Source organism: Ahaetulla prasina, chromosome 1, assembly GCF_028640845.1.
Source record: "Ahaetulla prasina isolate Xishuangbanna chromosome 1, ASM2864084v1, whole genome shotgun sequence".
Taxonomy (NCBI): Eukaryota; Metazoa; Chordata; class Lepidosauria; order Squamata; family Colubridae; genus Ahaetulla; species Ahaetulla prasina.
Window position 1 is genome coordinate 170,648,464 of NC_080539.1, and position 23,008 is coordinate 170,671,471.

At 42.9% G+C, this 23,008-nt stretch overlaps 1 protein-coding gene across 1 annotated transcript; it reads right to left on the reverse strand.

The window, feature by feature from the left end:
* Nucleotides 1-17,826: 17,826 nt before the first annotated feature.
* LOC131196832 (zinc finger protein 271-like) lies at nucleotides 17,827-21,957 on the reverse strand. The gene is made up of 2 exons (XM_058180260.1): nucleotides 21,949-21,957; nucleotides 17,827-20,126 (listed from the first exon to the last, which is right to left on the reverse strand). Exons 1-2 carry the CDS (start codon nucleotides 21,955-21,957, stop codon nucleotides 18,909-18,911), a joined length of 1,227 nt encoding a protein of 408 aa, XP_058036243.1. The 3' UTR covers nucleotides 17,827-18,908.
* Nucleotides 21,958-23,008: the final 1,051 nt, after the last annotated feature.

Consider the following 23,008-nt stretch of genomic DNA (forward strand, 5'->3'; position numbering starts at 1 on the left):
AACTAAAATTCCTACTTTCATTTTGCAATTATTCTGCATTTACAGCATCCAGCCTATTTTAGGGTCAGATTGCAGAACATATCACACGTTTGATGTAATTAAAAGGAAAAAATATACCGTATTTTTTGGAGTATAAGACACACTTCTTCCGCCCTAAAAGAGGGTGAAAATTTGGGTGCGTCTTATACACCGGCCCCCACCCTTTAGCCTCTGCTTCCCAGCAATTTACCTCCTTGCAGCAAGCAGCAAGCACCCCGTTTCAGCTTCAGCACAGCCTGATTAGCACAAGTACTTGATAGTCTGTTGGATCCGCCTCCCGACCCTCAGCTGTTTCAGGCTGCAAGGATTTGCCATTGCCTATTGCCGCGTGGGCCTCCTGCAAGCAGGCAAATTGCTGGGAGGCATTTTTTTTCCCCTTGTGCTAATCAATCTGTGCTGAAAACGAAACTAAAACAGACTGTTTGTTGTGCTGGGAGGCAGAGGCAGAGTTATTGTGAGTCTTTTATGAGTCTTATTTTCTTCTTTGTGTCCTTTTGTTGTAAAATTTCTGTCTAGAATCAACAATTAGCTGGAATTTAAAAAGCATTTCACTAACTTAATTAAAATGTTACCTGAAGGAAAATAAAGAGGGGGGGAAAAGCTTGACATCTAACAGATTGCATGCTGAATGACTTACTGATTCTGATTACAATACCAATCTAGGCAAAGAAAAAAAAACTTAAAAACAGTTCCAAACTGGTAAAATTTCGTATTATTTCCCATATCCATCCACTAGCGTATATATCTTGTTTTCCGCCCCCAAAAAGGTAGGTGCATCTTAGAGTCCAGAGCATCTTATACTCCGAAAAATATGGTACTTCAATTTAGTACCATATTTAGTATTCTATGTTGCTTTTTTAAAAATAACAAGGAATTGATCTTTTTTTTTTCTTCAATGGAATATTAGGTTTGCAGTATTCACATATTCCGTGTGTAGAACTTTTGCACAATATATTATTCTTGAATGATTTGGTTTTGCAGCATTACCTGAAGTTATTGTTTACCTGAGGAAGAACCATGTTATTGGAAATAAATAAATGAGAGAATGAGTGAATGAATGAATGAATGAAATCTATTTGATTTGATTACTCTGGATGTAGATTTGCACAATCCACCAAAATAGAGTCAATCATAGCACAGAAAGAATTCTTCTTCAGTAATTAAAAATATGTGGGAAATACATGAGATTAAGACTGCATGTATTGGGAAGTCATAAACAAAAATGAACAGTTATATTTAAAGGTACCTTTGAAAAGGTATCCATCTTATTCCTTCTCTATCAGTGATCAGTTTCTTGTTTCCCTTCCTTAAGGCTATATTGGTCTGGTGTCCTAGCCTCAAAACTCTCCAGACTGGAGATAAACAACATTAATCCATCACTGGTATACTTTGGATCTTCAACAACAGGTATATTTATATTCCATTCTGCTTGTTTTCAGAACTACAGCATTTTTAGTTCTACTTCAGGAATGATAGAGATATGGCTTGCTAGATACTTCTGAAAGGTAACACTCAGTGGCTCTTGTCATTAATCAGCCTGGAAGAGGAGGCTAAAAGAAATAATTCACCAATATCTCAACTGCCGGAGGTTCTTCACCTCAAATCAGTGGAGAATCAACTCCATTGATTTAAATAGAAAAAAAAAAGAACCTAGCTCCAAAGTGGTCTGATGTGGCAATTATCTGTTGTTGTTTTTGTGAGAGCAAGTTTTCTCCCTTGGATACCCATGGCGGTAAGTACTCAAATGAAGTGTTCACAAAACCAAATGGTTTTTAAGATAGCTGTTCCCCATGTTTGTGTACCTTGAATTCAACAGAGTACCCTGAGATGGACATCTGAGTGTGGAATGAGAAATCTAATCACGGAGCCGTCATGAAAAGGGCAGTTTGCTTAACGGGAAACCTTACCTGACTGATTCACACAAGCCATCCAAATCACAGCTTTCTTGTGAAAGAAGAATGGAATGGAGAGAGAATAAGCCTTTTGTTTTCATGCTGCATGGGCTACCTTCACAAATATCCATCTGTGGAAAGCTAGGACATAAACCAACTTATCCATAATTAAGAACACCTCAGGGCTCTTATTCAAAACGCTCAGTAATCATTGTGAAGGCAGTACCATCAAAGTGATTTTGATGGAGGATAATTAGATTGAGTTACACGAGCAGGAATTTTAACTCCCTCAAGGATGCAGTTTTCTTTTTGTGGGCCATAGTGGGAAGATGTTATGGAAAAACAAATCTTTCTTGCTTTCTTCTTCGTTTGTTTTCTCTTTTACTTTTATAAATGCCCACAAAACACAGAATTTCCCAGGCACCTCATGTGTAGATTTTATCCATTTTCTTTACTACCCATGTAAATGGGTCAAATCGCCATTGTCACTCCAGGCTGTGTTATTGGCCCACCAGTGCCAGAACCTGAGCCTCTGGTGGCTCAGGCTGCTAAGACAGTCTGTTATTAACACAGCTACTTGCAATTACTGCAGGTTCAAGTCCCACCAGGCCCAAGGTTGACTCAGCCTTCTATCCTTTATAAGGTAGGTAAAATGAGGACCTAGATTGTTGGGGGCAATAAGTTGACTTTGTATATAATATACAAACGGATGAAGACTATTGCTTGGCATATTGTAAACCGCCCTGAGTCTTCAGAGAAGGGTGGGATATAAATGCAAAAAAAAAAAAAAGAACAAGTTGGCATTTTAATTAATTGGGTTTATGAGAGATCAATGGATTCCACTGTGTGCCAAGGAAAAAAAAGTTGCTTTTGATGCATTTCACACCTTACTAACTAAAATGTGAAGGTTTGCCCTGTAAATGTGGGGGTGCAACTTGATCGACTCATTTTCTAATCACAGAAAACCAGAATGAAAATACCAGTATGGCTTTGGTGTCTGTTGTTCCTCTTTATTTTCACAAAGAGACCACCAGCCTCTGCACATATGTTAAGAGTTAGAATAATGTACCACTAGATGGCATTGAAAAATATGTAGAATACATCCAACCATTAAAACTTCTTAAGTTCCCTATAGTTCATTTTCTGGAAACGATCCCAAAATATATAATTTGCTTTCTGGCCCACATCTGACTCCCATACGCCTTGTCCATGTTATAAGATGAGGTAATCCAGGCCCGATTCCAGGTTGTTGTTTTTTCCCTCCTTCATCCTAGTGATGGGGATTTAGGCCCTCCTCAGCTCCTACTGCTTAAGCGCTAAGCAGAAAAGGACAATAAGGGAAGGAGCAGAGGAAGGACAGGTTTGTCATGTTAAATCGTACAGTTTACAACAACAAAACTGATTTCCAAAACGATTCACTTAATCCGTTTGCCAACAAACTCAACCAACAGCGCTTTCTCCACAATGGTGAAACTGTTTAATTGAAGGGGGTGTACGTTGCAGAGAACAGTTTCATATTTCACGACTCAGTGTGTCAGAGAGTAAATGTTGGCACAAGGCAGCGAGTGACTTCACAATCCAGCCCTGAGCTTTATAGGATAGTAGAATTCTGGCAGGTAATTGTCCTTGGAACACTCGAAGAAAGAGAAAACACAGCTCCGTTATTTCACATCAGTCATTAGAAGCCCACAGATGAGTCCTCCTTATACCTCGGTGTGGCAAGAGGAAAGGAAATGTTGTCCTAAGCGATTTTTTTTAAAAAAAAGAAAGCTTTATATTTTGTAAACAAATCCATCTGGAATTACTAAACTTTTCCAAGTCAGACCAGGCGCTTGCCACCTCCACATCCCCCTGCTTGCCTGAAAAACGTCCAGCTGCAACCATTGATTTCCATTGCTCTGCAGTGTTGGGATATGATTACACACCACCTCTGGGCCAAAACAGAACACAATCACTCACTCTGAGTCACTATATAAGCTGAAGTATGTGATTTATTAAACCACAAAAAATAGGTTACATTAACACTATGAGTCTAACTTGAAGCCACAGGAGGAGCAACATCCAGAGTTAAACTCTGCTTTCTAGATTGTGTGTTTGTCAGATTTGTAAGCAATATCAGAATAGAACAGAATAACAGAGTTGGAAGGGACCTTGGAGGTCTTCTAGTCCAACCCCCTGCTTAGGCAAGAAATCCTACACCACTTCGGACAAATGGTTATCCAATATCATCTTTAAAACTTCCAGTGTTGGAGCATTCACAACTTCTGGAGGCAAGTTGTTCCACGGATTAATTGTTCTGTCAGGAAATTTCTCCTTAGTTCTAGGTTGCTTCTCTCCTTGATTAGTTTCCACCCATTGCTTCTTGTCATGCCCTCAGTTGCTTTGGAGAATAGCTTGACTTGCTCTTCTTTGTGACAGTCCCTGAGATATCAGAACATTGCTATCATGTCATCCCTAGTCCTTCTTTTCATCAGACTAGACATACCCAGTTCCTGCAACCGTTCTTCATATGTTTTAGCCTCCAGTCCCCTAATCATCTTTGTTGCTTTTCTCTGCACTCTTTCTAGAGTCTCCACATCTTTTTTACATCGTGGCAACCAAAACTGGATGCAGTGTTCAAAGTGAGGACTTACCAAGGCATTATAAAGTGGTATTAACACTTCACGTGATCTTGATTCTATCCAGGGGTGGGCTACCAGTTGTAACAACCGGTTCGCCCGGAACCGAAAATGTGAGTGTGCGTATGCGCACAGCATTGAAAAACTGGTGATTATATAGGAAGTGGTCAGAACTACTGGTTTGTCCGAACTGGTCTGAACCAGCAGCAGCCTGATTCTATCCCTCTTTTTATGCAGGCTAGAACTGTGTTGGCTTTTTTGGCAGCTGCTACACACTGCTGGTTCAGATTTAAATGGTTGTCCACTAAGACACCAATATCCCTCTCACAGTTATTACTATCAGTGCATTAGGTAGATCCCCTTAGTGTAGTAAGCCATGAAAAAGTCAGGGAGATAGTATGCTTTAAAAAAATGGAGGAGAAGGGATAATTTCATTCAAACTGAAAATGCTTAATGTTATTTTCCTGCAGAGATGACCTGAGCTCAAACTCTACATTCATATCCATTCCCATGGAACAAAATCCTCAAAGTCTTACAACACCATTAGGGCAGACTAATCACTTTCACTTTCTGTAACATTTCCATTTGTTTATTTTTTACATATCTAAAAATTCATACTTACTCTTTTATGCAGTGTTCCATAATATGTGACATTTGGGCAATATTTTTCCCAGGATATGGAGATCCCCCGCCACGCTCCCTGAATACTATATTTTCTGCTTTAAATATTCTGATAGGCAATTGTCCAGATAGGCAAAAAAAAAACACTTTTGTATGCTTAAAAGAAACCCAAAGCAAAGATCAAAAGTTTTGTGGTTGTAGTTGTCTGTTCTTGAATCAATGAAATTGGGAGAGTTCACAATAATTTCTGAACTGCCAAATCTTGCTTTGTGGGCCATTCAATCCTGGCTCCCAACTTCATCAGTACACTATACATTTCTATTTGCTTGTTCTTTGATATCACTCAAGCTATGAATTGTATATTACAGAGGCTTCTCTAGGAAATTGACAGGTATTGTTCTTTTTTCTGCCACGCATGATATATTGTCAAAAATGTAGGAGATGACCAGGCTGAGCCTGAGGGCGGAGTCAAGTGCATCATCAGTTTGAAGTTTCTACATCCCTATAAGAGACCTAAGTCCAGCCCCCCTTGAAGTCCGTTGATTCTTATCTGGCGCTAATTCGCCTTGACCTTTAGTAGTTCAGATTCTTGTCAAGAGGTGGCATGAAATAAACTCATACGTTTGAACTCTATTTCTAGCTCCTGACTTCTTGCACCTGACAAATATGAAGTTCACACCCATTTTTTTCTTTTCTATAAAACACACTGGGGGAGGGGGAGACTTCGCAGTATCCAGTGTCTGTCTGTCTTTCTGTATTTAAACTTTTAACCCATTTTTAGAAAGTTAAAGAGACAAACCCCAAAGTAAGACAAACACTTTTTCTGATTTAAAAAAATGCCTTCGGTTTTAAGGTGCAAAGCCCATCCCTTTGCAAAACACCAACAATTACAGAAATGAAATAAGCACGAGCAACAAATGAACAATTATAGTAGCTGATATGATTTCTTCCCATCACTTAGCTACGTATGCTTAAAAAATACCTCATGTAATCTATTTAGCTTTACTTTGAGGAAGCATAACTGAGAGCAGGCCGAGGCCTGCTGTATTAATTCAAATGCATCCCAGCTCTGCAAATCGCAATGGTGCATTCCTTTAAGCACAGAAGGGGCCCAGAATGCCTCCATTCAAGAAGACTGAGCGAGAGAAGGAGGGAGGAAGAGAAAGAGAGACAGATGGCAATAGGGCTTTAAAAGGATCTCCTTTGGGATTTCAACAAGTGAAAAGGCTTAGCAATCTTCAGAGGGCAGCCTTTTCAAAGCCAGGTGGCCAGTTTACTCCTTCATCCCAATCTCTATTTATCAGACTTTTTGGGGGTGTTACCTGAGCCTTTTAGATAAACAAGGTTGCTTTGTGTGTGGATTGTTCCCAGCAAAGAATACAGCAGCCCTTTGAAGTTCTTCTGGCTTATTGTGTGAAGGCTCCAACAGGGCTCTTCAGTGCCGTTCCAGGTCTAGGAATTGCTCTTGTTGACAGTGGTTTGCTTTGTATAAGTGACTCCATTCTCAGCAATAGAGCCATTGGTTTACAGTAATAAAAGTTGTGTATCAATAGCAATAACACTTGGATTTATATATCACTTCACAGTGCTTTACAGCCCTTTCTAAGCAGCAGTGGTGGGTTGCTACCGGTTCTCCCTGGTTCGGGAGAGCCGGTAGCAGAGATGTTGAAGTGACAGCAAACCGGTTCGCTCCAATTGTCATCTGGGCCCTCCCGCCCGCCCCTGTGCTATACCTACCTTTATTCCTCCATTTTTAGCCCAGCTGAAAGGCACGGCAGAGAAGATTGCAATCCCTCAGCTGTTCAGCCAGTCAATGCGCCTGCGCAAAGCCCAAGTTTCAAAGCACGTGCGTGAAGCAAACCAGTGATAACACCGATTAGAACCCACCACTGCTAAGCGGGGAGATAAATCAAGCCTAATCAAATCAACCTTGTTGCTCTATTGCTCCTTAAGCATGAGGCTCAGAAGTTACTGTCAATCTAACAATAATTCTTGAGGAATTATTATGGGGTGAGGCAGAGAGGAAATCTTGAAAGCAAAATGTCCCTAGAAAACTATAATCTCAGTTGCTGGAAAATTGAGTCTATTTTAAAGACTCATAAAATAATATATTTGGCATGACATTTTATATAACATCAACTCTACTGCAGAGAGTAAACTTAGGGAACTGATCATGTGATAAAAGAAAAAAACACATTTTAGAGCGTGAGAGTAAAATCAGAGAGAGGAGAAACAAAGTCTCCCAGCTTAGTGAAAAACCTGGCTTTATTCTTTCTGCAAATGCTGGGCGGTAAGGATTGTGCTGCATTGCCTAGAAATCATTCAGGGGATGATGCTCTTTTGTGGTGCTGCGTGGCACCTTTCTGGTTCCTTATTGAAAACGATGTTTTAAGATGTAAAAATGTAGCAGATATCAAGTCCTAGGCAGTGAGAGATGATGATGATGATGTTCCCAGGCACATTGTTATTCTTGGAATTCCAGAATGCTCTTCTAATTGCTCACAATTATTGTGTTCTGGGAAGCTAGGAACTCTGTGTATCTCTGTACAATCTTCATGTGTCTTATAAGCAGCTGGGTGGCCACGTATTAATGTCATAGGATATGTGAGCTAAGTGGTGGGGTGGGGCCTGGGTTAGAAATAGGGTTAAAAGATTAAGCAGCCAGCCCCCAGTTTGTCTTACAGTTAATGGTCTTCCGAGTAAAGAAGAGCATTAAAAAGAAAAAGAAAAAAAGAATTGAGGGTAGATTTTGTAGCTAGCAAGATTGTAGGGGCTTCTTGGTCACCTGCAGATTGGATAGGAGTGTGGGCTCAGTGGAATCAGTTCCTTCACTTTTATGAATAAATATGTTGTAAAATCAGGATAAGGAAGGAAGAGAAGCCGAAAGAGGGAACTGCAGGTTTTGCATCATTCCAGCCATTGCGCTTCAAAAAGGATTTGATGGTATAGAGAATGGCAAACAAAGGGTTGGAACAACTGTCTGGGGAGAAGTTACTGGGGCTTTTTACATAATTAAAAAGGCAAGTAATGGTGGTGTAAACAATTAAGTAAGGAGGGAAGAACATAGATGGCAGAAATTTGTCCCTACATATCTCATAAGAGCAGAATCCATAGTCCTGTGATGAGGAATTTGGGATGACAAAAATGACTGCTTTTTACAGCGAATAATTATAGTATGATCTCAGTAGGCCTTTTAGTACTAGTTGCTGGGGAACACAAGCGGGTGGATGCTATTGTGCACATATCCTGTTTGTGAATTTCCCATGGGCATTTGGTTGGCCACAGTGGAGACATCATGCAAGCCTAGCTCAGCCTTTGTCCTACTCTGCTATGGGATTTCCAATAACTTAAGGATGCTATTAGTCATGTTAACTTGTTCTGGGAGTTTTTCAGATACAAAATGTTTTGGAGACCATAATGTTCCTCCACCAACTGATTTTCTGTTAAGCCCTGCAGATTTCTAGCCATCGCTGGGTATAATGAAGGAATTATATGTGTACTGCCAAGGGCTGAATTTAACTATATGCCAATTAAAGACAAATTCAGCCTTTGGCAGCCGCACATATAGCCCAGGGTTAGTTGCTACTATGGGAAACTGGTTGTAGGTTATGCTAGCACATACTGTATGTTACATATTCCAGATGGAACTTGTTCAACTTCCTTGTTGGCCAGCTAGGCAAGCTGTCAATTAAGGATGTAACCTCTTGCCAAACAACCCTATTGGGAGTCTATGGCAAAGTCATCTTTATCATATTTCCATTCTAACCAGGTGTGAGCTTAGTGGATGGCCTTTAATGGATGCTCCTGCATACTTAGAGAAGGTCCTGTAATTTCCACAATTTTATTCCAGAATGATGTACAGGAAAGCAAACTATTTTTGTTCCGCTAGCATGAAATCATGCCATTTCCAGTCTCTCTCTCTCTCTCTATGAGTGGAGGAAAATGAGGTATACCAAAGCTCTGCAGAAAAAGGTTTGTGTGTGTGTGTGTGCTTCAGTGTCAACATGTTTGTATCTCTATTGCATAAGGGTTTATGGTCTTGTGGACAGAGTAATGACTTCATCAGGAAATCCCCTTTCAAGCTTCCAAAAATATAAAAAAATATAGTCCTTTATCGGATACTACCAAATCTAGCAAGAGTATTTACAATCAGAGTCCTATGCACATTTGACCACATTTGTTGGATCTTCTGGACATACCCCATAGGATTCTTCAATTGCCTACTTCAAACCCCACCAATATTAGGACACCATCTATCTCCATAAATGGTCCTGCTACTTGTTCCATCACCTGCCTCAGTAGCTGTTTAAAGCTTTATCTCACATTTTATTCTGAGGTGACAGATAAACCTTTCTTCCTTTCCCAAAGACTGGTGTTCTATAATTTATATAATGGCTAATGATGTTCGGAAGGGAAACAATTTAAAAGACCTTAAAGACCCGATGTAGATTTAATAAACTCAGGCAAGTAAAAGAATGTTTGGCATACTAACAGGGATCCAGTTGAATGACTGAATAAACAATCAAAGACTTTTGAAATAAAAGAACATTCTAGAAATGCATGAGAACATGATTTGGTTAAATAATGTGGCAGTTACTTCTTAAATGGGAGAGAAGGTGACAAGAATCACAGACATTTTTGCCCTTAATTGAATCTGGTTTTGAAAAGTAATATTGTTTTGAGTCATCAGCTGGGCAGTCTGTGGCTAAGTTTTACAGTGCTGGCTTTTGACTTGGAATCTCAATGGAAAGTGCTGTTGTTTGAATTTTCAAGCCCAGATCGAGGTTTGGATCCAGGGTGCCATAAGAACACATGTCAGTATTCCCTAATTTGTTTCTCCACTAGATGTGTTGGTGCACAGTTCCTAGCACCACTCAGGCTGATTCTGATGGTACCTATTTGTCCAGAATGCATGGAAAGCATTTTACAAGGGGGAAAAAAGTTAATAGTCTTCCCCAGTGGCTCTTCCTAGTTGCATAGATTTTTTTTTTTAATGACACAGAAATGTGCTTCTCCACTTTGATAAAATACAAGTAGTTCTCAGTTTATGACCAAACTTAGGACCAGACATTTTAAGCAAGGCAGTTGTTAACCGAGTCACACCCAATTTTATGACCTTTTACACCACAGTTGTTCAGTGATGAATTGTTGCAATTGTTCAGTGAATCAAGTGCTCACTCAGCGAATCAGGTGCTCACTCAGCGAATCAGGTGCTCACTCAGCGAATCAGGTGCTCATTCAGCAAATCAGATTCTTCCCATCAGCTTTGTTTGTCAGAAGCCAGCTGAGGAAGGTTTCATAGGGTGACCACATGTCCCCCATCATAAATACATTTGTCTGAAATGGTGTAGGGTTTCCTGCCTGGGCAGGGGGTTGGACTAGAAGACCTCCAAGGTCTCTTCCAACTCTGTTATTATGTTATGTTAATGTGCCAAGTGCCCAAATTTTGATCATGCAACCTTGAGGATGCCGCAATCATCATCAAGAGTGGTGGTCATGAGTGTTGCTTTTTTTCAGTGCCATTGTCATTTTGAATGCTCGCTAAATGAGTGGTTGTAACTCAAGGACCAACCTGCAAGCCAACCTCGATGATTGAATATGTACAGTTTAATCAAGATTCTTTCTGGGTGGAATTTCCTAATGCACCGGAGTGTACATTCATACATATCAAAAATACAAAAATGAGCATTGATGCGATCAGAGTACGTATATATCAAGACTGCTGTTAGGATTTATGCCTTTCCTTTGCTCTCTTTACGTTTATGAATATTTTCTCTCAGTTTTAATATATTTCTTAATGGTATTTTATGTGACTGCAGGCCCAAACCAGATCTAAAGTCATCTTTTATTTCCAAACGTTGTTTCTTTTGGTATGTGTTAAGGGTTTGAATTTCCATATGATTCTCCATCATAGCTGATGCTGGGAATTGCAATTTCAAGGGCTGAGTAAGTATGGCACCATTCGCATTCAGGCACCGACATTGTGAGCTGGCAGGGAATAGCCTGGAAACATATGAGCTCCTCTTAGAATACTCCCTCTAAAGCTTTGCAAACAGAATTTTTTCCAATAAAATGCAAATAATTCATCGTTACCACACAAGTCCATGTATAGTTTAGCATGAAAGCTTTATTCCTCCCAAGACACTATTTTTTAATACAAAATTTAGAAGCAAATGAGACTGTGAGTTCTAGCCCTGCCTTAGCCATAAAAGCCAGCTGGGTAACTTTGGGGGTCTGGGTCTCTCTCTCGCTCTCTCTCTTTTCTCTCTCTCTTTCTCTGTCTCTCTGTCTCTCTGTGTGTGTGTGTCTGTCTCTGTCTGTCTGTCTGTCTCTCTCTCTCTCTCTCTGTCTGTCTGTGTCTGTCTGTCTCTCTCTCTCTGTCTCTCTGTCTCTGTCTCTCTCTCTCCAACCCACCTCACAGGGTTGTTGTGGTGAAAATTAAAGGAGGAAGGTGTGTTGGATATGTTTGACGCCTTGAGTTATTTTTGAAAACTAATAAAGGTGGGGTATAAATACGTAAATAAAACCAGATGTATGCATTCGGAATAACTGACTTTTGTGAGAATTCTGGCACACAGCCGCTATCTTTAAACTTTTCAGATGATGGCATGGCCAGATTGCTTCTAAAATGATAATACAATAAAATTGGATTGATTCTGGTAAACAGCCAAAATGCAATTTGGTTGCACTGCTTTTTCGGTTCATAATTTGGTGATGGCCTAGGAGGTTTTTTTTCCTGAACCTTTATTAGACTTAGATACTTGTGGCCCATCATCTAATGTCTAAGCCTTCTATAAACTGTCACATCTGCTTTCACAATCCACGAAAAGAGAGAAAAAGGAAATGGGGGCGGGGGTGAGGGAGGCAATCTTCATATCCATTGTTGGCTTCAGCTAGCTAACATTCGGCTAGCCTTCTGCCACTAACCAGCCACTCCACAGAATTGTAGACCTTGCAAGGTTTCACAGGTAGTGGCTAGTACTTTAAAGCTGTTAATTTTCATAATGTCACAGTACTTTTGCTTTGTCTCTGGTTATACTTGTTTGTGCGCTGATCTTGTTGCAGCTGCACACTTGTGTATGCAGTGACATCTAGTGACAAACACCACAAATGGGACTCATGGAAATTTCCAGGGCACATGATGAGCAATATCATAACAAGTATCTTCCCTCCTGCCACGCTCCCCGCATCTCAATTGTGAGATTGGATTGCAAATTTTTTTTTAAAAAAGAAATCCCTTTGTTCTGAAATCCAGTGAAAAATACAAACTTTTCAGCCTCATTGCATTGCAGTTTCAAGGTCTGATGCTTAATAATAGAGCTCCTTTATAATGAAAGGTACTTGTAATCATTCTTCCTTATCCCTCGCAGCATCTTCGTTTTACAGAAAACAGGAATAGAAGTCTCAAAGCTCCGTTTGCCAACGTTTTTCTGCAGTAATATTTGTGGGCAAATAGAATTTGACCTCCAGACTGATCTAATCCAGAGAACCACTTTGACACAGTCCACAGCTTTTTGTGATGATTAGGGAAACTATTAATATTGCCTTTTTTATTTTTATTTGAATGAAACACTAGGGCCTTTTTACTTTTTCTCATTCTGAGCCCCTGTGGAAATCAACAAGTTTCATGAGATGTGAAGTAGGAGTTGCTGACACACAAAGATTCAGGCACTGATAAACTCTTCTTAAGATTGTTCCTCATCTTCTAGCTGTGATAGATTCTCTGCATCCATGGCAGTCTTTTCTTTCCAAAAGCAAAACCCACACTGGCTTCTCAGTCTTTTTACAGATTGTGACTACATATATATATATATTAAATTGAAATGATCAAATACTGGCACATCCAGCAGGACAGATGCTATTTTTTTCCTATTTTATTTGATGCCTGCAAACATCTGACATTTTAAGATAATATGTATGCCACTTGATCTCACGTAAATGTTTTCCAACCACTTAGTGCCAATTCCTTATTATCAATATCAATTCCATGCCAACTGTAAACAGACAGGCCTCAAATACATGGAAGGAAAGATACAGAACAGTGAGGTTCAAGATGTACAAAACCTGTATGATTATTTTCAAATTATTCCATGAAACCTAAGATGGGGGAAATCTCAGATAACCTTGCTTTCAGAAATAACTAAGTTACTTTGGAATGCAGTTACTTCATAGGGAGCTACTCTACGTCTATTTGTAAACTCCTAGGTAGAGGAGTTACTTCTTTCCACCTATAATTTTTCTGGATACTTCAAGCAAATTTCTATTTTAAGACAATATGATTGTTAAGTTCGGGAAGTAACGAGGCTGGAGACCAGGGTAGTGACAACAGCTCTTTAATATAGGGTGAACCCAGCAACCTGGCTGGGGAAAAACCTCTCCTTATATACTGTTTAACCGGCGGCTTCAACCAATCAGCAACGTGCTTGTTTCCCGCCAAAACATTTAAAGATACATAACACTCCTCCCCTCCCAGAAAACACTTTACCTATATTTACATATTATTTACATGTTATTTTTCGACGTAGTCACGCAAATAACTTGGGCGTCTCCTGATTCTCTCGGACCTGCGCAGTTCAGTCCTTGGGAGTGGGTTGAGCTGGTCAGAGGGGCTGTTTGCTCCTCCTGGCTCTTTCTCTAGGCCATCCGGCCCCGGATTACTTGCAGACTCTTTTTTTTTTTGGCCATCCGGCCCTGGATTACTTGCAGAGTCGTCCCTGCTGTTTCCCAAGGGAACCGGATGGCGTCGCTGGACCTCCTGGGACTCAGCTAAGTCTTGCGCCTCTCCCAGGTTAAACTCAGCTGTGGGTTCAAATAATGTGTGGTCAGGGTCTGTCTCATTTAGCTCGGATTGTTCGGCTATTCGTTTTCTTATTTGATCTATATGGCACCTCCATACTCGGTTGTCTTTTAACTCAACTAAGTATGACTTTGGACTGGTTGCTTTGATTATTTGCCCTGCTAGCCAACTTGGGCCGTCCCCATAGTTGCGGGCCCACACTCGGTCGCCTATGCTCATTTCTCTAGTTTTTTCCAGTTCCCCCTTGTACCCCTCTGGTGTGTAGTGGGGATTTAAACGGTCGAGTGGGCACCGGAGCTTCCGTCCCATCAATAATTCGGCTGGGCTTCTGCCTGTGGCAGTGCTGGGGGTTCTGTGCTGAACGGCCAGAAAGAAATCTATTTTTGTTTGCCAGTCGCCTGGCTTGAGCCTGGACAATGCCTCTTAGCGCCCGGACGGAACGCCTGCAAGGCCATTCGACGCAGGGTGGAAAGGCGCAGAGAGGGCATGTCGGATGCCTCCTCTGCCAAGTATTCCTCAAACTGGGCTGCCGTGAATTGCGGGCGTTATCGGATACTAGCGTGTCGGGCAACCCGTGGGTTGCAATAGTGCCGCAGGGCTGCGATTACTGCCTCGGCTGTCATGGATCTCATGAGAATGATTTCCAACCATTTAGAGAAAGCGCCGACAACCACTAGGAAGGTTTGGCCGTGGAAGGGCCCAGCAAAATCAATGTGGATTCTCGACCAGGGCCCTTGGGGTTTTTCCCATTCCCTGACTGGGGCCGTTGGGGGTAGAGGTCTGGACTCTTGGCAAGCCTGGCATTTCCCTACGCTCTCAGCAATTTCTGAGTCCATGAGTGGCCACCACACATAGCTTCTTGCTAGCCCCTTCATCCTTACGATCCCTGGGTGACCCTTGTGGAGGAGGTCCAATACCCTTCCCCTCAATTTCTCCGGGATTACCACTCGATCCCCCATAGCAGGCACCCCTTGAGCCGAGAGCTCATCCCTTTTTAACAAATTCCTTAAAGCGTTAGCCCGCGCAGCCACCCTCTTGTACCCAACCGAGTACAGTCCTTAACATAATGTCCGGTATGATGCCCGAGCCACCTCCTTAGATGTGACTGGGCCAGAGTCCAAAGAGTCAATTAGCAGGATGGGCGTCCCGGCGAGGGTCTTCGATCGCCCTGGTAGTGGGCATCTGCTTAAAGCGTCCGCATGCCCCACTTCTTTTCCGGTCGATGCTGCAGCTTGTAGGAATAAGCGGCTAAGAAGATAGTCCATCGGGTCAAGCGTGGCGAAAGTGCCACAGGCGTTGGGCGGTCGCCAGCCAGTATCCTAACAGCGGTCTATGGTCAGTAACAATTTCAAAGTCTCTACCAAAACATATTCGTGAAACTTTTTACCCCTGACACAATTGCTAGCGCTTCCTTATCCAACTGGCTATAGTTCCTCTGGGAGGACATCGTTCTGGAGTAGAAGGCTATTGGGGCTTCTGTGCCGTTTGGAAGTCTGTGGCTGAGCACAGCCCCACCCCATAAGGGAGGCATCGCAAACCAGCACTAATGGCAATGAGCTATGATACTGGATGAGCAGGCTATCACTTGAGAGTAGGTTTTTTACTGCTTCGAAAGCCCTAGCTTCCGACTTTCCCCAAGGCCAAACAGTATTCTTTCCCAGAAGTTTATGCAGCGGCTCAGCGACGGTCGGTTTGTTTTTTAAAAATACCACGTAAAAATTCACTAGCCCCAGGAATGCCTGCAGCTCTGCTTTGTTTTTGGGCGCTGGAGCCTTTCTGATTGCCTTGACCTTGCTCTCAGTGGGTGAATTCCTTTCTTGTCTATCCGGTAGCCCAAGAATTGACGGATTCTACCCCTATCTGGCATTTGTTCACTTTAACCTTTAGTCCGCTGACCGAAAATGCCCAGAACTTTCTCAAACGCTCCCCAATTCCTCTAAATTTTCGCTGATATCAATACATCATCAAGTAGGAACTACCCTGGGAGCCCTTGCAGAAGTCGTTCCATTAGGTTTTGGAACAGCCCCGGTGCCACACTCACCCCAAATTGTAATCGGGTACACTTGAAAGCACCTCTGTGAGTTACAATCGTTTGGGCTTCGGCTGTGTTGGCGTCTACGGGCAGTTGTTGATAGGCTTGGGCCAAGTCTAACTTTGCAAAGACTTGCCCTTGCCCCAACGAGTGCAGCAAGTGTTGCACCACGGGAACCGGGTAAGCGCTTTTCTGTAAGGCTTTGTTTAACGTTGCCTTGTAGTCAGCGCAAATTCTAACTGACCCATCTGGTTTTACTGGGGTGACGATTGGCGTCTCCCACTTTGCGTGATCGACTGGCACCAGAATCCCCTGATTTATGAGCTTATCTATCTCCTTGTCAATCTTAGGTTTAAGGGCAAAAGGGACTCTCCTTGCCTTTAACCTAATGGGGGCTACCTGGGGGTCTAAGTTGAAGGAAATAGGGGTCCCCTTGTACTTGCCCAGGCAGTCCTTGAAGACATCTTCGAACTCGTTCATGAGTGTGTCTTTTAGGTTACAGTCACTTCTGTAGATGCCAGTCACTCCCATGCCCAATGCACGGAACCAGTCTAGTCCCAACAGACTTGGCAGGGTCCCTTCGACGATCGTGATGGGCAGGGTCTTCTTGTGGTCCGTCCTCGACTCGGACGGAGGTGGTCCCTCGAACAGGGATGCGATTCCCTTGGTAGTCGTGGACTCGTAGCCGCTTGTGTTTGCAGGTGGCGCTTTGCACTGCTGGCAACGCTTGCCAAAGTGTCCCAGGACATGATGGTGATCGCTGACCCGGTGTCCACTTCTAGTCGGCACGGCACTCCTTCTATTTTGGGCTTGGTGAAGATTTTCTTCTCCACCGGGTTGAGGCGCGCCTATGATCACCGTCATTTGGTTCGAGTTCGCCTTTTTGTTTGAGCCAATCACGGGTCGCCTTGCCGATTCCGCGCCTGATTGGCCGATTTGAATTTTCGCGGAAGGTTGGGGAGCTCGACAGACTTGAGCTAGGTGCCCTTCTTCCGCACGCCGACATGTCGCGCCCTTAAATTTGCAGCGTTGGCGCTGGTGTTGACCACCGCAGCTTCCGACTGCCTCGGTCCCCTTTGTCGCTTTCGGTTCTGCAGACCCTTCCTCATCTTCACCGCCGGATTCGGTCTGAACCTCCTCCTGGTGCACTGGGGTTGTTTCGCGCTTGCCTTGCGGACCGGCTTTGCTCTCGCCGCTTGGGTGGACATTTCATGTGCTCTGGCTTCGCCCAGAGCGCTGGCCAGCGCCAGGTTGTTTGCTAGCAGCCGCCGCCGCAAACGGATGTCTCGGACCCTCGGATGAGTTGTTCGAGGAGCACCTCGCCCAGGTCGCGTATCCGCAGTCCTTGGACGCTTTTCTTAGGGCGCCATGTAGTCACCGATGGATTCGCCTCCATCTGCCTTCGCCTCCAATTCAAACCGCCTCACGATTTGGATAGCGTTGGCGCGAAATGGTTCCTTAGTAAAGTCTGTAGAGTTGGCCATGACACCGATTGTAGCGGCGTTGGCTCTGCCAGGGCTTCCGCGATATCAATGACCTCCGGACCGCAGTGACTTAAGAAATAAGCCCTTTTCCGGTTATCTGGAACTCCTTGCAGTTCGTTGGCTTCTAGAAAGCTTTCGAAACGGGTCATATACGTTCCCCATTTCTCTTTAGCCGGGTCAAACGGTGCGGGCGGAGTGTAACTGGCCATCTCCGTTTTTCTGCCCTGGGTTTGCTGGGTTCGGGTCTATCGTGCTTCAGCTCGGTTCTGGTTCTCCTTAGCCTCGAAATCCCACCTTCGTCGCCAGTGTTAAGTTCTGGAAGTAACGAGGCTGGAGACCAGGGTAGTGACAACAGCTCTTTAATATAGGGTGAACCCAGCAACGGGCTGGGGGAAAAACCTCTCCTTTTATACAGTTCTACTGGTGGCTTCGTCCAATCAGCAACGTGCTGATTTCCCGCCCAAATATTTAAAGGTACATACAAGAATACATAACAGTTATCAATATACAAAAAACACAACCTAAAAGCCTTTTTGAGGAATTCCACAACTTCTGCTGATAATCAGAAACAATTATTTATCTTTTATCAAACTAATGCTCTCCATTTTCTTCTCCCCATCTACAGATCTAATCCTGAGACACATTTGAGTAAAAAGATTCAGGCAGAATTCAAATAGTAAATTTTTAACCTACACTTTCTTTTCTTTTCTTTTTTAGTAAATTTTTATTCATAAACATTTTTGAAAAACAGTGCATTATCAAGGGTATCATTTACAAATAAAACCAAAACCAAAGAAAGTTGGTAGTAAATATTAGCACACAAACTAATAGCGATAGTAATAATATAATAGTAGTAATAATAATATAACCAAAAAGTTTAAACTGAGTTTCTTCTTACATTAGCTTATTTAAATTTTTATCCATTACTATGTTTATAGTTGGGGACGTGGTGGCTCAGTAGCTAAGACGCTGAGCTTGTTGATCAAAAGGTCAGCAGTTCAGCGGTTCGAATCCCTAGTGCCGCAGAAGGGGATGAGCTCCTGTTACTTGTCCCAGCTTCTGCCAACCTAGCAGTTCGAAAACATGTAAAAAATGCAAATAGAAAAATAGGGACCTTCTTGGGTGGGAAGGTAACAGTGTTCCGTGCGCCTTTGGCATTGAGTCATGCTGGCCACATGAATATAGAGATATCTTCGGACAGTGCTGGCTCTTTGGCTTTGAAACAGAGATGAGCACCGTCCCCTAGAGTCAGGAATGCCTAGCACATCTGTGTGGGGGGAACCTTTACCTTCATGTTTATAGTTATATACCTCTTTATTTTCAATATTAACAATATTGACATTCATAATCTTACTTTCTCTAATTTCTACCTCTTTTCTCTATCCATTCATAACCTACACTTCAATGCGAGATCACCAACTAATTTCAGGTCTTCTCTAAATTCATCAACTTTTGCCTCGTGTGGATTTCCTTGTGTGCAATAAGAGATGATTTACGCTTGAAGTATCGTCCACAGACTGAACATATGAAAGGTTTCTCCCCTGTGTGTAAAACTACATGATTTATAAGGTTAGAACTAGTACTAAAATCTTTCCCACAATCCGGACATTCATACGGCTTCTCTCCTGTGTGAGTCCTCTGGTGTTTCACCAGGTCAGAATGGTAACTGAAACTTTTACCACAGTCCGGACACTCATACGGCTTCTCTCCTGTGTGGGTCCTCTGGTGTATCAGCAAGTTGCCATTTTCACTAAAGCATTTATTACATTGGGAGCACTTGTAGGGCTTCTCCCCTGTGTGGGTCCTCTGGTGTTTCACAAGCACAGAAGGGTAACTGAAACTTTTCTCACACTCTGGACACACATATGGTTTCTCTCCTGTGTGAGTCCTCCGGTGTTTTCCCAGATTAGAATGGGAACTGAACGTTTTCTCACACTCTAGACACTCATACGGTTTCTCTCCTGTGTGAGTCCTCAGGTGTTTCATCAGGTTAGAACGGTAACTGAAACTTTTCCCACACTCTGGACATTCATACAGTTTCTCTCCTGTATGTGTTGCCTGGTGTATCACCAGGTTGGAATTCTGACTGAATTTTTTCCCACAATCAGGACACTCAAAGGGTTTCTCTCCTGTGTGAGTCCTCTGGTGTATCACCAGGTGGGAGTTCTGACTGAAACTTTTCCCACAATCAGGACATTCAAATGGTTTCTCTCCTGTGTGAGTCCTCTGATGGCTCACCAGATCAGAATTCTGACTAAAACATTTCCCACAATCAGTACATTCAAAAGGTTTCTCTCCTGTGTGAGTTCGCTGATGTCTTACCAGGTTGGAATTGTGACTGAAACTTTTCCCACAATCAGAACATTGAAAGGGTTTCTCTCCTGTGTGAGTTCTCTGATGTCTTATCAGATTGGAATTGTGACTGAAACTTTTCTCACAATTAGGACATTCAAAGGGTTTCTCTCCTGTGTGGGTCCTTTGATGTATCACCAAGTGAGCATTTGTAATGAACCGTTTCCCACAAACAGGACATTCAAAGGGTTTATTTTCTGTGTGAGTTCTCTGATGTATCAGCAGGCTGCAGTACTGACTCAGACTTTTCCCACAATTAGTATATTGTCCTATTGTTGCTTGTTTTTCTTTCTTTTCATATATATATATCCATCACCACACGTAAAAACTCATTCCAGTTCATAGAGATCATAAAGAAACAAAACTTACAGCCCAGCGACCTACCGTGAGCTTTGATGTCATATCCTCTTCACCCAAGTGCCAATCAAAGAAGCCTTGACAGCTATCCAAAACAAATATAACCCCCCCAAGCACATCCTAGATCTGACCAACCACTGCCTATCCAACACATACTTCATCTATAATGGACAAAAATACAAACAAGTAGAAGGAGCACCCATGGGATCACCCTCTCACCTGTCATTGCTAATCTACATGGAACACTTTGAAACCCAAGCTCTAGAAAAATCTGATCACAAACCCAAACTCTGGCTCAGATATGACGACACCTTCATAATCTGGCCACATGGGAAAGAAAACTTGACAACTTCCTCACACACCTCAATAGCCTACACCCCAAAATACAGTTCACCATGGAAACAGAAGTTAATAACCAACTTCCCTTCCTGGATGTCTTAGTCTACAAGAAACCCAATGGCTCCCTAGAACACACCATCTATCAGAAGAAAACACACACAAACCGCTATCTGCACGCACTCTCACACCACCACCCAGCACAGATCAACTCAGCCAAGACACTCATCTCCAGAACAAAATGCTTAGCTGATGAACAACACCTAAAACCGAACTAGACACTCACTAACGTACTAACATCCAATGGATTCCAGAGAAATAAGATTACCAAGCTAATCCAAAAGAACCCCCACTAAAATCCAAGACAGAGAACAAGAAACGGCACAGCCCTCCTCCCATATATAAAAGGCACCACAGACACAATCAGCAAGATCCTCCACAAACACAACATCAAGACAGCATTCTGCACAAACAGAAAAATATCCACCATCCTAAGAAACCCCAAAGACAAAATTGAGTTAGAAAATCAAGGAGTATATGAAATCCCATGCACCGCCTGCCCCACCACATACATTGGACAAACCAACAGAAGAATAAGTGCACGATTGAAGAACACAAGAACTCATTCAAAAAGAGGAACAACTTCTTCCCTGGTCCAACACTTTAAAGTCACAGGACATGATATTGACTTTAAAAAGACCAGAACTATCGCCAAAACTGAACACTTTAACAACAGAATAATCAGAGAAGCCATTGAGATAGAAAAACGCCCACACAGCATGAACAAACGAGATGACACCTCCCGCCTACCAGCCATTTGGAAACCCGCTCTTATTGACAAACGAGTCCCTAACACGAGGAATGACACCAGACCCACACTCAAAGGGTCCACACAGGATGTCACCACCACATCCACCCAGAAAGCAGACCCAAACCCACACTGATCATGAAGCACGACCAAGGACCAGAAGCCAGACCGCAGCTGCAACATTAGCCATTTCAAACCCTCCAATCCATTCATGCAGCAGACTGACACCCACTATGAAGATGTAGCACGACCACAAGCCAAACAACAGCTATGCAGCTCACCAGCTCAAATCCCCCTGCAGCACAGACTAGACTGAGCACAACCAAGCCCCCACCAACACAGGACACACCCCCAGCCAATCAGAGCACAGAAAAACCCCCATCCAATCAGAGCACAGCCAAGCTCCCACCCAATCAGTTCAAACCCCCACTGTGAAACAATACTTTCTGAATGCATTATATATAATGCTCCAACACTGAAAGTTTTAATATATATATATACAACCATTTGTCTATAAATATATATTTATACCTATATATCCCCTTCAACTCTGTTATTGTATATCTGGGAAGAGTTATAAATATTTCAAAACAAACCCATCATTCTACCTACCATGTTCATGACTAATAAAACATAAGACAATTGCCAATGTTCCCAGGATGGAAGTTCCAGCAAATTCATCCCAAGTTCAGAACTGCAACGCTCAGAGAAATACACAAATCCAAGCATTACAACTCAGGTTCTACAGACCTCATTTAGCACATTAAATATTAAATATTAAAATTCAGCGACAGTACAACTAGAAAAAGACTGAATAAGTATGGTCTCATTTGGAAAGGTTGTATTGTTGTGACCCAGGTTCCTGGACCCGGACTCCTGGACTCGGATGATTCAGAAAGTGAGGGAGAAGACCTGGCAAGCCCTGCTTCTCTTGAGCCCTTTCCCTCCTGGCACCCACTCAAAGGGAGGAGGGGCCGGCAAGCCTGATTCCATGGAGCCTCCTTCTGATTTGGCAACGCCCAAGAACAGTTTTGGAGCGCAAGATTACGAAGACTTGATCGTGCGCAGCAGCGGAAGAGTTGGGACAAAGCCAAGTCATAATTGTCATGCAGTGACATCTGCAGAGACTATAAATAGGAGGCGGGACTTCCTGGTTTTTTGTCTTGGACAAAGCAATGAATTTGGCGCGAGCTAACTGTTTCAATGGAGGGAAGAATATATTCGTGAGTAATTCTGGCCTTATCTATAATTTCCTCGTTATCTCCAGAAACTTGGCAGGCCCGTGGGTAGACGTGGCCAGGACATGTATCTATGTAAATAAAAGGAAAAAAGGAAGGCCTCTGACGGACTCTTTGCTGGGAGTATTGGGGGAAGGGAAACAGAACATTTTGTCCAAGACCTGACTAAAACATCTTCCACCAAAGATGGATCAGCAGCAGGTACAGCAGCAGTTAGAGCAGCTACAAGCGGCTAATCAACAGCTCCAGCAGCAAGTGGCTCACTTGGCAGGCCAACTTGCTGCCGGGAATCTGCCTGCAGCCCCCCATCCTCCCTCCTCCTCCTCGCCGCAAGTGCCCGATAACCGTGCCGGATAAGTTTTCTGGGCAGCCTGAGATGTTCCCGACCTTCTTGGGACAGTGCCAGCTCTACATGGCTATGAGGCCAGAGGATT